Raw genomic sequence first — 18,167 nt, 5'->3', positions numbered from 1 at the left:
TTTCTACACCTTTCCAACGCAACCTATGTCTCAATTTAATTATGACATCAACAACAGGTTAAAGTTTAAGTTCACCAGTTTGGACTGTTGAGAACCACTTCAATATATATATATATATATATATATAGGCTATTGCATAATTGTGCATACAGTACAACTGTTTGTGTGTGTGTGTGTGCTCTTGTTTTTGTGACATATCAGGACACAACTGTGTATAATGACATGGGTATGACCCAGTATTACAAGGAGAGGGTGACTTATGAGGACATAAACCATGTCCCCATTTTTCAAAACGCTTATAAATCATACAGAATGAGTTGTTGTTGGTTTTTTTTTGTTTTTTTGGAGAAAGTCAAAATGCAAAAAGTTTGCTGTGAGGGTTAGGTTTAGGGGTATGGTTGGTGAAGGCCGATAGAATATACAGTTTCTACAGTATAAAAACCATTACTCCTATGGGATGTCCCCACTTTTCACAAAAACAGTGTGTGTGTGGGTGGGTGTGTGTGTATGTGTATTTATATGCACTTTTTATGATTACATTAAGTAAATTGTTCAGTGACTCATCCATAACACACAAAAAGACCCTCGCTTCAACCTACAGAAAAAGGATTTAAAAGATTCGAGTCACAGGGATGAAGCAAAATCCCCACCGCTTCTTTGAAAAGCCCATTCGCGTGAGAGCACAGAGAATGTCCCTTTAAGCGCAGACTGCGAGAGGAACATCGGCGTCTCCTCCTCTGTGACATCGCGCAGAGGAGCGTCCTATGGACTGTCTGACTCCGCCCACCAGCCAGGAAGCCACAGAGCTCTGTGATCGTAAGTGGCCGTGTAGAGCGAGAGCTGACACAGACGTTTGTGTTATTAGTCCCTGTTCAAGAGAATCAACATGACTGGCGCTTGAACGGAATGTCAGATTAGCTTTCATTTGGACGCAATCCTCATTCCTCGTTGTCAATCGCGCACACAGCTGGGCGATAGCACCATTTCCAGACTTATATCAACAATCTTTTATTAGATTCCCAGTCAGGCTTTTCTGTATTAGACAGTTTACACATACTGAAACAAAGTGGATTTAACAGTGGCTACGTGGTTCACCCGCACTCCAAGATGCTTCTGGTCTCCCAGCGGCTAGACTCACCTCGCATGGACCCATTAGTGAGTTTATGAGTTTCATCTTATTGGATTGCTTTAAACGGTGGCTCGCTCCAATGTTACGATCATTTGGTGTTTACAACTAAACCCCTGTGTATTTCACGTTGTCAGTACGCGCACCTCTTGCACCTCCACACGGGCTTTTTACGCAGCATTTGCCTTTTTATACTGTAACACATCTACTGTTATGCTTAGGGTTCACAGTGAAGTTTGGAGACTTGAGTGGAGAAATCCCAGTTTTGTGTGTGTTAGATAAGGCAGACATAGATAAGAAGACAAACTTGAAGACTGCACCAACAATTAACTGGCTCTGTCCCACGTATTTACGCACACATCCTGAAGTTCCATTTAGCCTACTGTATATATTTTGCTAGTATTTTTATTGAATTATGAAGCAGTCATTCTGACTAGTCATGTGCCAAGTAAGACTGCTGTTTTAACATGAGAGAATGATACTGGTAGCAATTGAGCTAGATAGGAGATGATGTAGCTATTAGCTTATCTTTTAAATATGTTGGCTAGTAAAGCTGCTATATAAACTAATAACTACTACAGTTGATATCTGTATCACAGATCCCTATAGAATTCAGTGATTAAAATATACAGTTATTTGTCATTACTGTGATTGTGATTAGTAGCAGGGAAGTACTGGTTACGAATTGAATAGATTCATTACTGGAATAAGCAGGCTACTTGTAGCTACTGATGAATTGGTCATTGTGATTGCTTGTTATTAAAAAAATATATGTGCTAGTAACATGATTCATAAATCCCTGGTTAGCTGAAAGGTTTGACCATACACTCTGCTATGACAAACTCTGATTCAGAGAGAATAGCAGGTTGAAAGAGACTCGAGATCCTATCAGCTCAGTCATTTAAACAGCTTGCATGCATGCTTTATCGATGCATGTAACGCAACTTGACGATTGATAAAACCTTTGTTTTTTATACATACGGCTTAAGGCAATATGGAGCCAGAGAGGTAAATGTGCCACACTGTTAAAGCAGCATGTGGTCTGCTTGTTGGAATGAAATAGCATTTATCAAACACTCTGCGGGGCTGCGCTCGCTAACAAAAGACTGAGAACTGGGGACGAGAGCGCGGCTCTGGGGCTGCAGGCGCTGTGTAAATCATCTCAGAATGAGCGATAATGTGAGTTTTCACTGTCGGAATCGCGGCTGCGTTTAAGCCTCGTGTTTAACAGTTAATGTGGATAGCTGAGAGATAAGAGAGACAGCCGGTGGTTGAAATACAGGACAGGACTGCCAGTGTGTCCAGGATTAAGCAGAGCAGAATACGTAATGGGATTATTAAAGTAGCGGAGGGCTCGTTCACTATCAGAAGAAGAAAGACTAAGGCAGCTTGTATCACTCATTTTCAGAGAAGCACGCGAAGAGTGTCTCTGTCTGTCTGTTTTAGAACACGCTTGAGATCACATGTACTAAATAAGCTTCTTGCAGATCAATAAACTACAAGGGAACGTTCAATGACGCGACTGATTTACGCGCTGTCCCCCTTCCCCTTCGCTTTGTCACGGATTTGCCCAAAACACATTTCCGAGAGCTATTATTATATTTTACAGCATGTTTACCCCGGATGGACAGTCCCATCTTCTCAGTATCATAAGTTTCCCTTAGTTGAAGAGGGAGTTTCCTCGGATCGTTTTCTGTAACATTTGACCAGCGGTGGGCTAACTGATAGGAGAATAAAATAGATTTTTTTTTGCCACGAATAAAATAGATTATGAATAAAATATGAACAGAGTGCAATTTTTTTACACTAGGCATATATCAATCATTTTCGCGAGACTGTTTGTTGACATGACAGTCACTCATGTATTATTATTAATATATATATATATATATATATATATATATATATATATATATATATATATATATATATATATATATATATATATATTATTTTCAAATAAATAAATCTATGTTCAATAATATTTATATTTATTAAATATAAATTAATATTTTATTTCATTTTAAATGATAAAAAATATTTTACAATTCTGAGTTGCTGTGAGCGAGTTTTTCTGGAATCCAATACCACAGTTGTAGATTTCCCGCACCGGATATTCTGCTCCAGTCGATTTGAAGTGATCTGTGGCCAAATGAGTCAGTGCGCTTTGAAGCTGCTGCTGACGGATGAATAAAAGGGCCGGAGAGGAATGCGCGCGCTAGTTGTCGAATCTCGTGCACGAACAGAGCGGTTCACTGTTATGCGAACCGCGCTCGTGAATACACTTGGATCTCACCTCAAAGTTAGGTTAAAGTTTAAAACAACACATCTAACTTTTATCTTACCGCCGTTTCTAGGATGAGATCACTGAGTCAGGGCTTGTGCGAAGGAATTTAACTATGAGGGGTTTTTTTTTCTTTGTGAGTTCAAAAACAGTCTTCAAAGAGCGAGACTCAGCACACCCTCATACCACAAACAGTCGCTCTGTCATTTTCCTGCGCTAAGAACACTTCTCAAATGCATCACCTTGACTTACTTGTTGTTCCTTCGTGAGGAGACAAGGATGAAATTGTGCTGATTTGCAGGAGGAGCCATATGGTGGCTCGAGGAGATAGATCAGGAGGATGGGAGGGAGAGATGTAGATAGGGTGTTGTTGAAGTGATTCCAATCCAGACAAAGAAGTTAGTAAGGTTGTGCTGTCCTAGCCCAGATGTTTTTTCATAGTGGCTGATGGACATTTCTACCTCGTTGTCATGAGCTTAGGTGTCAGAACCATTAAAAACCAGTGATATTGGACCCACTCACTTTTACCGTTTAGCACAGATGTCTGTTCAACAGGGACAATTCTTGGAATTTCATTTTAGGGAGGCTCAGCTCCCAATGAGGGTATAATAATAATAAAAAAGAAATGAATGAATTAAATAAAATATTTGATTAATAAGGTAGGGTGGTATAGCCTACTAAACTTATTGCAATATTCCACTGTATTGCATGGGTTTAACATTTGAGTATTGAATTAGCCAAATACAAGTCTTCCTGATCACACACACACAGACCTGTTTACTGTACAAACATACACTTTTACTGTTTGCATTTCTAGTACAAACCTCTTTCTATGCTCAAGTACTGTCTGTAATCATTTCTGCGCATGACTGTATGGTAGTTACATGCACTGTAATATGTTTATTGAAAGTTGAATTTTTAAATGAAATTGCATTCACTTCATATGTGTTAAAGGGTTAGTTCACCCAAAAATGAAAATTAGCCCATAAATTCCTCACCCTCAAGTCATCCTAGGTGTTTATGACTTTGTTCTTTCTGACGAATCCAGTCAGAGTTGTATAAAAAATGTGATCTTTGATTTTTCAAGCTGTTTGATGGCACTGTACATCAGTCCAAAAGTCATAAAATAAAAAGCACAATTTTGTTAAACAAAACATCGGTCTACAACTACAGCCTTGACTTCCAATCTGCTGCTTCCTTAAATCCATTCCACTTGGCTCATTCAGTCCATATAAATTGAACTCCATTCCGTGTTTTCACTACTCGCGCCTGGCCGCTGCACTCCCATGACCCATCGAGGTAAACAAATCATCTAAACATATCTGCTGCTCAGGTGGGTCTGGCTGTGTGCTCACATATTGTCACTAAACAAGCTGAATTAAGTGAATGGGCGTCATATGTTCGCCTGCTGCTTTCAAAGGCATCATGTTGTCTGCGTTGCAGCATCGTATTACAGTTAAACTATGTTGTTATGACTGTTATCTGACATTATTGCTAGACTAGCTAGCTAGCTACAGTACATCAATTTGTTTGATCAAAACAACTTACTAGACTTGTGTTGCTGTGTTCATTTTTAGGAAGCTTTGTATGTGGCTAAAAAAGCAATTGTTTGATTAAAATATACCAGAATACAGCAAATGGCATCTACTCCAGTACAATTTTTCTGGAGTTGGACACACTCACAGTTATGTTTTTATTTTTTTGCTTCCAACGCCCATGTTTATGCTCAGAATTAGCATGAGTACCAGGGTAATTGGAAGATAAATCAATGATTACTCAAAAAATTACACTGATTGTGTGATTCCAACCTGGTCTCCTCAGAAAACGTAACCATTTTATGAAGTGTTAGTAAACTTTGTGGTCTATAAGCACACATGCTTTTCATAAGTAGACCCATATCTAAATTAAAAGAAGTGTCCACATTAGTCTTATATAAAAAACAAACAAACATGATTTTCTTACATATTCATAGGAACCCTGCCAGCTCCAGACCAGGTATTTGGTACTGACTCTTTGCATAGAAAGGGAACTGGAAAAAAAATAAAGAATGAATGTGAGGAAAAATGCATGGGCCGTCCGCCCATGAAGGGAAACCCTCATGTGCTCCTGCTATCAGTCTGGCTTCCTGATTTAACGTCAGATGGCGAAAAGGACAGAGAGAGCAAGCTAAGGTGAGGAATGAGAGAAAAACTGTGTCACTGATCAGGCAAGACCTCACCAGGAAATAACAGTGTTGCCTAGGGATGAAAAACAAACAGGAGCACATACAGAATATTAGGTTGAGTAATTTCTTTTCCTGTCTCCAACACTTTGCACAAAAACTTAGTCAGAGGTACTAGACTGTAGATCACTCACCTCAGAGCTTTGCCAGCTTAAAGCGACCCTCTCCGGAAACCCCTGCGTCTCAATGACACGTGGAAGAAAGCTTGCAAGCACCTTATTTTTGTCAGAAGTGAGAGCTGAATCTGGCATAGCAGAATGAAAAGATGAAGTCTAAATGCATAAGCCCAAATAGTGTTGTCAAAAGTACCAATGTTGGTACCAGTCGGTACTGAAATTTAAAAAATGTGACTATACCAGCATTTCCAACTAGCATATTGAGCACTGTTGTGTGGCTTCTCAAACAACTCTAATTGACCTATCAGTAAGCCCCGCCCCTTTAGTTACTGATGCTAACTCAGACAAAGAAACTGAGTTTTCTTTTTCATTGGGATTGGGGTTGAATGCTAAGGGATATTTTACTCTGTATTGTTTTGGTTTAGGAAATGGAATAAAATTAAATCCATTTCCCATCCTCTCAGGATATCTGGAATAAGTTTTACACGTACTCCAGGCACATTGTTTTTCCATTTTTGTACCATAAACACCATCAAACCAGTGAAAGCTTCAGATTTTCCAATGTTTCTCTATGGCTAAAACCTAAAGTTGTCCGAGTTATGCAGCTGATACTCAACTGCCATTGGCTCATCTGTGTTCGAGGGGAGTGGCTTACCGATAGGTCAGTTGGCCAATGTGTTCTCGTGTTCAACAGATAAGTCTTAGATTGGCTACTAAGATCGCTTCACACTTTTTACCGACCGCTTACACAGATACACACAGGAGCGTTTGAAAGCCACATCTATCAGTGGATACCTAATAAGTAATAATGTAAGTGTAACCATTCTCTTCAGGGTTCTCACACCTCGTTCTTGTTCCGAGTGGGTCGGTTGAAGGTGGACACACAAACAAGGAGCCCGGCACCTACTCGCTGGCCTCCATTACATAAGCGCTCTGTGAAAATGTGTGAATCGATGATCGTTGTAGCCAATCAGAGACATATCTGTTGAGCACGTGAAAACAATGGCCAATCAGAGGAAACTCTAGCATTGTCACATTTTTAACATTTCAGTACCAACATCGGTACTTTTGACAATACTAGATCCCAATTATTAAATGAATTTGAGATCCAGAGCTTAGCAACAAGGAAATGTATGCTGCCTCTGGAGAAAACGTCAGGGGATGTGATGGCAACAATGATAGAGACTGCTTACATTACCTCTGACAGTCAGCTACTGTAAAGCCCCCTGTGAACTCAGCATCTGTTATGGCTCGAGAGCCCAGAGGAACATCATTCATTTGGCACATCATTTTAGCTGCATCAGCAACTAAAATGCTTTAAAAAGTTGCATACTCTCCACACACCGATTTGGAGCCAAATGCAGCCAAGTTTTTGTTTCCGTGCAGAAATGTGGGAAATTTATGACTTATTCCAGGCCTGTGAGTGGAGTCGTTCTTCTTCCTCTAGTTATTGCTTATTCATTGAGAGTGAATTATGCTAAAATGTTTTAGCAGTTTTCATGCTAGTTTTATTTGACACCAGGAAAAGGTGTCATTTGAACTTGCATCACCATATTTAGAGCTCGATAGCAAATCAGGGATTGATGTTAGAAAGTAAACTGTAACATACCCTAAATACAACTTCTGAAACCAGATGAAATTGCTGGTCTCTCAGTCTGGTTTTGAATGGGTCGAGATTTTTTCCTATTTCATTTATTACATATATTATATTTGTCCTATTCCAGCTAAACACCTGTTCGGCCAGGCTGGAAAACCCATTTTAAACCAGATATGACCAGCAAATGATCTTAGGTTGGGATAAGTGCTTTGTTTTCCAGCCACTATTTCTGTTTCACTGTGACTTTAAAAGGTTTTTAGTGAAGGAATTTAAATGAAAAAGGGAAGATTACTTGTGAAAAAGTCAGGGGGAAAAAGCTAAACAAAACACTGAGAAATGGAAGTCTCCACGTACCCAGTGAATGACATCATGCCTAAAAATTTGCAAGGACACGGTTTGTTCTGGTTATTGTACTGCTCTGAGGGGACAGGGCAGTTGCCATGGTTAAGTAACTGTTTTGGTGCTAGTGTATATTTAGCATTCCATTTTGTCTCATTTGCATGACTAATTCAATAGTTTACATATAGAAAATCATTCAAGATCATCAAATTTCCTTCTCCTCTCTCATTATTAGACTCTGTTGCAACACTGTCTGTCTATAGTCTCACCGAATGGAATACAGGTCTTTGTTCGGCACCAGCAGTGGCTTCCCGCTTGCATCATCATTACACGCTCAGACTGTAATGAACCTGTGGCTCCTTTTGCAGAATGTAGGCATGTTCTCAGGGTAGATGGGATACAGTTTGTTTTACCTTCCACTATAAGCCCTATAAGTCGCTCGCAGTGATGAAATTAACTGCAACCATTCTTTGATCAGACAGACATAAAGTGAGAATATTGAACAGTCAAGAAAGCATTCCCAGGACATCATTCCAAAAAGTGTGTGTGCTGTTGAAGAACGAGACATAAAATGTGTGCAGCTCCACATTTCTGTATTGTATTGTAAATGAGTGTTCACTGTTCAGGACTTGGTCAATTAGCAAATTTTCATGTTTCAATTCTGTGCTGACCAGATTTTCTAATCTAATCTATCTATCTAAACTTTGTCATCAGACTATCTGTTCTTTATATAAGGATATGAACATTTTAGGGTAAACCTGTCACTTTAAGCACACTGTACCAATTTTTCAGTCCTTGCAATGCATTATGCAATGACAGATTGTACAATGTGATCTTAAAAAGACAGACAGAGAAGACTGTGTGATGTCTACAGCACTGTAGCCATTTAGCCTTGGTTCAGTGTTGGCAAAGCCAGTTGAACACACTGGATGAGAAACACTAGGACAGTTCAGGATTGTAAAACAGCCAGTGGGTGTGCGATCATAAAAAAACTGTGCAAAAGTCCATGTGAATCATAACATCTGACACTGACAGAACTCTGTTGGAGGCTAAGATTCTTCACAAGGACCATTACTTAAGCCGCGTTCAGACTGCATGATTTTAGTTTTTGGCTCGCCGACAGGTTTTGAGAAATCGCCAACAAATGCCTTAAATCACAGGCAAATCAGTGCTCGTTCACGCACGTGACAATCACGCAGTGTGAATAAGCAAAGATGCAATCTGAGAATATCGCAGACGAGTCGCCGATGCCCGTGAGATATTTGCCATTCTAAATATCTGGACCTGTCTGCGATTCAAAATCATTATTGACCACAATATCAGCAAGCATGATATAGGAACACACAATCCTTGTTCCTCGCGTCTCCCCAACAATTTCCTCCTCCATATTCTTCTTTTCTTGTTGTTGTTTTCGCTGCAAATCAGTACACAGGCAATTCTTACTGCAATCTTCTTGCGGGCTAACATTTTTAATAATAATCCCAGTCTCACTAGAGAACTCCAGTCTTGCACGTGTGATATCGCGTTGTTTTCTTGTCACATCTCGCGTGTGTTTGGTTGTGAAACTTAGTTTGCGTGCCAGACACAGTTGTCTGCGATTCTTACTATCGTAAAGTCATGCAGAGTTAAACCTTCTGTCACCAATCCATCATGCATTGTGAACACAGCAGCGACTGAATGCTGGCCAAGATAGTCATGCAGTGTGAAAACAACAGTGACCCGACTACTTTGAAAATCGTGCAGTCTGAACTCGGCTTTAGTCATTGATCAACGTCACACCAGGTGATCAAAGACTCATGAATTTGCACTTTGGCAATAGAATGATTCCAGAAATTCCAGACAGCCAATATCACATATAGTGTGCATCAGGCTTAAGTCAACATGACGCCACAAGTGCAATCCATGTTACCTGACGTAATGTCACATACACTCACCTAAAGGATTATTAGGAACACCTGTTCAATTTCTCATTAATGCAATTATCTAATCAACCAATCACATGGCAGTTCCTTCAATGCATTTAGGGGTGTGGTCCTGGTCTAGACAATCTCCTCAACTCCAAACTGAATGTCAGAATGGGAAAGAAAGGTGATTTAAGCAATTTTAAGCGTGGTATGGTTGTTGGTGCTAGACGGGCCAGCCTGAGTATTTCACAATCTGCTCAGTTACTGGGATTTTCATGCACAACCATTTCAAGGGTTTACAAAGAATGGTGTGAAAAAGGAAAAACATCCAGTATGCGGCAGTCCTGTGGGCGAAAATGCTGATAGAAGAGCAACTTTGACTGAAATAACCACTCGTTACAACCGAGGTATGCAGCAAAGCATTTGTGAAGCCACAACACACACAACCTTGAGGCGGATGGGCTACCACAGCAGAAGACCCCACCGGGTACCACTCATCTCCACTACAAATAGGAAAAAGAGGCTACAATTTGCACAAGCTCACCAAAATTGGACAGTTGGAAAATGTTGCCTGGTCTGATGAGTCTCGATTTCTGTTGAGACATTCAGATGGTAGAGTCAGAATTTGGCGTAAACAGAATGAGAACATGGATCCATTATGCCTTGTTACCACTGTGCAGGCTGGTGGTGTTGGTGTAATGGTGTGGGGGATGTTTTACTGAACACTTTAAGCCCCTTAGTGCCAATTAGGCATCGTTTAAATGCCACAGCCTACCTGAGCATTGTTTCTGACCATGTCAATCCCTTTATGACCACCATGTACCCATCCTCTGATGGCTACTTCCAGCAGGATAAGGTACCATGTCACAAAGCTTAAATAATTTCAAATTGGTTTCTTGAACATGACAATGAGTTCACTGTACTAAAATGGCCCCCACAGTCACCAGATCACAACCCAATAGAGCATTTTTGGGATGTGGTGGACCGGGAGCGTCATGCCCTTGATGTGCATCCCACAAATCTCTATCAACTGCTAGATGCTAACCTATCAATATGGGCCTACATTTCTAAAGAATGCTTTCAGCACTTTGTTGAATCAATGCCACGTAGAATTAAGGCAGTTCTGAAGGCGAAAGGAGGTCAAACACATTAGTATGGTGTTCCTAATTATTCTTTAGGTGAGTGTATTTCTGAGTTAAACTGGATTGTCAGTGGGACAAAAAATGCAGTGTGGGATTTGTGCTTGGAGGAGATGAATTGAAAAGTATGAGGGTTTGGTGTTGTCATCTGAAAAGTAAAGACCACAAACATGTTAAGAATGTAAACAGGGTCAGTTTTGATTTTATTTTGGTTTTTAGAGAAATTCTAAACTTGAACAACCTCAGTGGGTGTTCTTCCAAGGGTGCAGCTGAACACAGATGTGACTGAAGATTAATCAGTAATGTGACTCACAGGAAACTTCAAAGAGCCCATGTTGCAACAAAAGAACAAGTAAATATTTCTTGGTTGAACGTGCGTACAACGTGATGAATGTTCCTCCAAGACCTCGAACATGCCCACAAGAATGCACATGCTTGCAAACAGCCGCAATTTCTTCTGCGGCCCAAAGTAAAAATACCCAGAATTCCTGGCACTTCATAAGGCACTTATTCCCAGAAGCAGTTGTCTTAGTAACCTTGGCAGTTTTTCATAAGTGCGATCTTTTTCCTACTTCTTTCTAAGGGATACAAATGGAATGGGGTGTAAATTATTAATTAGTGGAGATGGTAGGGGAAGGATTTTATTTATTCATACACAAAGACATTTTTATCTATGTTTGTAATGAAAGAAACAAAGTAATGTATGTGAAATGAAAATGATCTATGACTGTGCACATAGGTTATTGTGGTAACAATCTATCAGGTAACGGTGTTGAATTAGTGAGTATTATGGGCTGTCTTCTGTATTGTTTCGTTGTTGTCTTGTCTGTGAGTGGTATTCTAGGTCACTCCCTCCTCCCTTGTGTCATCCATTAACAGAGCCTGTGTGTGTGTGGCTCTTCGTTTGATCACAAGTGTGCTTGCCACTTTCATGTAGTTCCTTTTCGTGAAGACTACCTTCACGAATGATAGACACCTATTTTTCTCAGTTTTTTTCATTGTTCCTCTAATGTTCATTAAATACACCCACATATATTTTCTTTTTCTTTTCATTGCCTTCCTTCCTTCCTTTTATTATTTTATCCTCTTTTTGTCTCCATGAATGTGTGTAAGTGATGAGGTCAGTGAGAGAGCCACTATGGCAGTAGTAGGCCTATGCTTGAACACAAAGTGTCCGTTTGCAAGCCCATAGTAATAGATTGTGGCACATGGTTCACTGTGTAACTTGTTTCAGACATAATGTTTTACCATGGTTTGCCCAGTGATTCAGGTTACAAACATATACAGGTGTCTCCAGCCATCCCAATAAACTATTTTAAAGAACCCATATTGAGATGGGAATCGGTAGACTTTTGTGAAATCTGTGGCACTTTCTTCAAAGTTTCCATGTGGAATGATAAAAAAAGAAAAATAATTGATTATTGTTTCAAGATACTAAACAAGAAAAGTAAAAGAGACTATTGTCTTAGAGCCAAGTTATACTTTGCATTTGATTTAATTGGCTACAAATGTGCCAACAATTCTAGATAAAGAATGCACTATCATTGGAAATCCTATAGACAGAGAATAAGAGCAATAAACAAATTGTTTATTGTTGCAGTCATTTGCAAACTCTGCACACATCACTATGTCTCTGTGGTTCTTGTTTTTTTTTAATCCACTGTTTAGTTATTTTTAGACATGAGAACTGAAATCAAGATGCTCATTTTGGTGGAGGGGCAAGCTCATTTCGTACTGTGATTGCATGTCAGCAATGACAGGAAAGTCAGAGCGAGGGAAGAAACAGAAAGAGCGTGTGTGTGTGTGAGTGTGAGTGTGTATGAGAGAGAGAGAGAGAGAGAGAATGGGAGAGATAATGAATCATTCACTACAAAAGCCATTTAAAAATCAGTCATACTTGTCTGACTCTTTTCCCTCTTCTGTATCCTTCAGCCATTACCAGAATATTAAAACAAACTGAGAATTCCTTCTTGGCCTGGTAAAAAGACTGTAACTGTGATTGCATGTGTGGAAGTGTCTGCATATACTGCAAGTGGCGGTTAGAGGGGTTTTATAAGTATCTTAACCTCTTGTCCCATGAGACCTACAAACAGATGATGATGTAACTGAGAGCCAGGTCATCAGGTAAAGCAGGGTTTGCCAGTGCTCTTGTGTGGATTTCCACGGCATTACATGTACAGCTGCATGTTATTTCTCACATCCTTTAGTGAACATCCAAGGAGTTCATCAAAGTAGACCATCCAAATAAACCTCTAACAATTCACCTTTTGGTCAAATGTCAGACTGTTGTGAATAGAGAAGACAATAAGTTAGTCATGCACTTTTCTCCCTGCTTATTTTTCCATCCCTTACTTCATCTCATTTTCTCATGCACACCCTAAAGTGTTTTGAAGGGGTTGCTCTAATGGCTTCAATCACAGTTTGGCCCAGATTTCCTAAACCCCGGAGAGCTCTGAGATGAATTAAATCGCTAAAGACCCTGCCGAAACCACAAAATAGGGCGAGACATCAAAGTGTAGGATTTCTTGTGCGTGTTATCGCTCTCACTTCAGATATTAGTGTATCTAAAAGTCAGCAGTGGTGTTTTGCAAGTTTTTAGGAATGAGGCAGCACTCGGTTTTATCTGCTATCAATTTGATGTGTTGCTCATAAAGAGTTTATCATTTGCTAAACAGTCCCATAATATGTGTCATAAGCTTGCGCGCAAAGAACTGCGTCAGCCCGGGAAAACAACCGCAGATGAGTTTCACTGTCAAATGTAAGATTGATAAAGGTGAAATTTCCTCATTAGAAATGATTTCGCACTTATCTCCTCAAGAGTCGGCTTTATTCTCCGCGAGTAGGAGGAAAATATTTCTACCTCTCTCAGACCTCCAAATCAAACACGATGAAGGCTGGAGGTACTCTCCATTAGGACCAAATTCCACAGCTACCATGCAGCCAGGGAATCTTATTACTCTCTTTCTCTCTTTCTCCCTCTCCGTGATATTTGTTTAATTACTTTAATGGATTTTGAAGGGATTCTGCGGCAAGCATCAACAGTTACTCACTACTGTAGGCCTACATGTAATTGACAGGACATCCACGAATCCTAACTAAACAGCTGTCTGAACTGAGGTGACATTGGGATGAGTCTACAACAGGTTTAATTGCATCTAAGGTCAGAAAACATTGTAATTTTCTCAGAATATACATTTAATATAAGAGTAATTTGCCAATGATTAGGAAATGATTCGTTCAAACTGCTCCCTTCCCCAAGCCTACTCTGCTCTGATTGGTCAGCTGGACAAGCCTGTTGTGATTGGCACAGAGAGGAGTCATTGGGCCAGTGCTACCACTGACAAAGCACCTTTACATAAAACATTTGAAAATATACACAATGTATCGATCATACTACTTACAGGTTGTGGTTCGGTGCGCTTGTTAGTCCAAATTATGAAGACTAGAAGCAATCGAAGATAAAAACCAAGATTAGAGAAGCGGTCCTTGATAAAATTACATGCACACAACAAAAGGTCCGAATTGTATTTCTGTGTTATCCTTGAACACAGTGTCTTCACAACATCATGTAAACACACTAATAGCGGAAGTGCTTGTGTGAAGGTCATACTTTGTTTGTATGCACATGTGTTACCCAGTGACGTATACCGGTAACAGTCAAAAGATTAGAAAATATAAGACTCGTTGAGGCGTTTCAGAACCGACTCTCTCTTTTGAGAGACAGTATCTTTATTTATCATGCACTTTTTTGATTAACAACTTTGCAGATTGTTTTCATTTAAGGATAGCTACATTATAAACTGCAAAATAAATATTTTTCAAAAACCCATATAACCTGCTCTTTAAAGCAACAACAGAACGGTTGTGCGTCTCCAAGCAATGCACAGTATGAATTAATTAATCCGCATTATGAATGAATCGTGTGAGCCAATGATTCAATTGGCCATTCATAAAGAGAGCCATTTACTTAATTCCTGAATGAATTAGCCATTTGAACGAATTTAATGAATGATTAAATGACTTGTTCATTAAGAAATTTACTGCTACCTATGGCAGTTTAAGTAAAATTTCTTTCTAATGCCACTTTTTGTAATACCCTTGTGATGCTTTTCTCATGTGACAAAAATAGCTTTAACTGATGTTTTGTGGGTATTTTCTCAGCCAAATTTGATGTGAGATTAATATCTGATTAATTAGATTCATTAATGGCCACATTGTGTAATTAATTAGATTCAAATTTTTAATTGCTTGACAGTTACAGCCCTAATATCGGCTATACATACATATATATTGCTGAAATAAAAATTAGATTGAAAACTATATTGAAAATCAATACCTACTTTCAGCTGACCACAAATTTGTGTCTATTCAAGGTAGCCAGATCGGACTGTGGCAAGATTATGTAAGCCTGTTTATGATCAGGATTGTTTCACATCGTTTTACAAGTATTCTGCCACTGGTCACATCCCTTAATTCACTCTATTTGGTCATTTCTGCATCTTAAATATGTCCTCCAACAGTTTGATTGAGTTTCTGCCCCCAGGCAGCTTGATTTAAGAAAACACAGTTTATGTAGGACTAGCTTGCTGAGGGTATTTCTCTTTTTCTCTTCTTTCTACGTCTTGTTAGTTTAGATCTTTCTAGTTTTCTCTCGATCACACTGCTTTCTATTATAACAGCTGGGCTGGGCATTTCTATGCTGCCACATCAGGGCCTGATAAATGTACCATACGCTCATTGATTTCCCAGTGCATGTTTATGCAGCTGCTGTAATGACATCACTTTCCGAGTACATGTGGTTGTGTAGGAGTCAGCTACATGTGTTGTTCTTCAGCAGGATGTAGATGGCATCTTTGGCCTTTCAACCACCCAGCAAGCAGTAACAGTAGGATCGTCTCTCTCTGTCTCTGTTATACAACAAGACTGACTGCCACTCAGGCAATAGAGGCACTTTCCCCCATAAAGCTCCCTGTTCTCTGACCTACTGACACAACAAAATATTGGCAGTAGTGCTGTGGTGCAGTCGGTGTGTGCGTTTGTGCTGATACAAAGCATTTTTGTTTTTCGCCATCCCCCTTTATAGAGTTGCTGGCTGCAGGAATACATTCCTCCTCTTTTATCTGTCAGAACTCCCCTCCTCCCTCTCTTTACCTCCTCCTTTTCCCCTAAATTGTTGTGGCACTGTAGCACTTGAGCGTCTGTTGTTAAAATATTCCTTCTTAATGACAAATGAACATGTGGATAGATTCTTCTCCCTAGCAGGTCATTAACATTTGACACATTGGAAGTGGCACTGATGCCGCGGCGCGGGCACGGTTCTCTCTGCATTGCAATGGGGTGATTGCAACTCTAAGCGCCTGGAGTATTAATACATTAATTCATTCCATCAAATCCCTCTTCATACAGATTATCAGACCTCTCTTTAACCAAGAAGATGATTTTATTTTATCCCACCAGTTAACAACTGTGTGTGGTTGTCTCAAGTAGCCTATGTATGCGCTTCTATGTGTGTCAGGCTTGCAAATATAAATGTCAACTTCTCTGTGCTTACAAATAAGTGAGTAGACATCCATAAATATTATATTTTTGGCCTAATAATGTCCATAAGTATACAGATATTAGCATTTTTCTCTGTTCAGACATTTTTGGGTGAATTTGTAATAAATATTTTAGCATATGTGTACATGTAAATTACATTAACCAGATACATTGCATATCCGCCATATGCCACTGAAAGAAATCTATATCCGTCAACCCATAATAGGAAACATCTTTTGATACCTGTTTGACATAAGCATATTCTGCATGCTGCGTGATGAAAGCTCATTCTTTATTGCTGTTTTAATAAGCATGGGCCCCACAATACATCTGGTGTGAGACATATGTATTTCCTGGCTGGCTGCTGTAACGGAAAAAAGTCTTTTGGCAGCTTTTATTAACAAATGTTATTTCCAGTAGACATATGTGGCATAATAAGCACACTTTACTTAACCTGCTTTGCTCCCAAACAATGTTTGCACAATTAAAGCAAACTTAAAAATACTTAAAAGTCTTTGCATTTTGTATCATAAGTGCCATTTATTTTAAAGTTGGCTTTTTTCAAAAGACATGTTATTGATCTCATTGTGAACAATTCCTTCATGCATATTTAAATTTTTACTTGTTTTTCGACCTAGTAATGTTTATTCAAAATGTCAATATTCTGGTGAAAAATACCGACTTAAATCCATTCCTACAATCAAGTGCAAGCTCTCATTCATTGTGTAATACACTCAGATGTGCATCAAAAAACAGAAGAACGTCCATTTCATCATGACGTTCTCACACCTTTTAAAGAGATTTGGCTAAGTTTCAATTACCTTACTAAACCATAATGCCATGGCAAAGGACTTTTGGTTACAAAAAGTGATGTTACAAAGACTGACATCAAATTATGTGCTAACATCATAGATGTAAACAGAAATTGTTAAGAAAAACAGCTATTTCTGATACATTAAGTGTCCAAATATCTACAGCAGGACTGGTGTGTAGGTATTGACTGAAAAGTCAACTCAGACCTTTTTGTTTTTTTCCACACAATCTAATGTGACTATAGAAACAGTCAAGAGTGTGGCATTTTGATAGTATAGGTGAACAGCAGTCAATAGTCGACTCTATTTGACTTTGTAGAATACTGTTGGGAGGACAAGGTAGAGGCAGTGCTCTACAAGAGAAATCAAAAGCCTCTGTGTCGTACAGGGACCTCCAATCAATAACCAGCTCTTCTCTTGCCCCCTCAAGGACGTTATCTCACAAACAAACACAAACACAGGGTCTAGGTTTATGTGGTGCCGTTTTAAGAGGGCTGTATTTGCTGTGACGCATTTAAGCAAGAGCTAGTGAGGGAGAACCATTCATGAGATTTATTAGAAAGGAGGTCCACCAAAAGAGAGCGTGAGATGGAAAGGTGGGGGGACAGGAGGCAGAAAGAACAGATGACCGCATTCAGTCCAAAAGAAAGAGATAAAGAAAGGAGGGATGTGGCATCAGAGAAAGAAAGTGAGCAGTGGACATTGATCTGAGTGATCTCTGCTCTAGAGCGGGCCGACCCAACTGCTGCAGGTCCATTATTTAGCCTTCAGAGATAAAGAGACAGGAGGCTTCTATGGTGGACGGGTAAGTGAAGAATGGAGGGATACACCTTAACCGCAGTGTGCCCGTAGTCTCACACACATACATGTTGGGGGCTTTCCAATTATTTCAGTTGCTTTAATAGTGAGCTGATGGTATTCTCTCTCTCTCTCTCTCTCTCTCTCTCTCTGTCTATCTATCTGTCTTTATGTATGTATGTGTGTATGTATATATATATATATATATATATATATATATATATATATATATATATATATATATGTATGTGTGTGTGTGTTAGTGTGTACAGTATAAATATACATAAAACTGG

General features: G+C 39.4%; 1 protein-coding gene across 1 annotated transcript in view; it reads left to right on the top strand.

Annotated features, from left to right (window-relative positions):
• Window positions 1-799: 799 nt before the first annotated feature.
• Window positions 800-18,167, top strand: part of LOC128017091 (trithorax group protein osa-like) — a 72,721-nt gene continuing 55,353 nt past the window's right edge. The window contains exon 1 of the mRNA XM_052602267.1: window positions 800-1,155. Coding sequence (XP_052458227.1) covers window positions 1,108-1,155 — 48 coding nt within the window. The 5' untranslated portion in view covers window positions 800-1,107. The remainder of the gene's footprint in view (window positions 1,156-18,167) is intronic.

The sequence above is a fragment of the Carassius gibelio genome, chromosome A7 (genome assembly GCF_023724105.1).
Source record: "Carassius gibelio isolate Cgi1373 ecotype wild population from Czech Republic chromosome A7, carGib1.2-hapl.c, whole genome shotgun sequence".
Taxonomy (NCBI): Eukaryota; Metazoa; Chordata; class Actinopteri; order Cypriniformes; family Cyprinidae; genus Carassius; species Carassius gibelio.
This window is presented reverse-complemented; position numbering and strand designations above follow the sequence as displayed.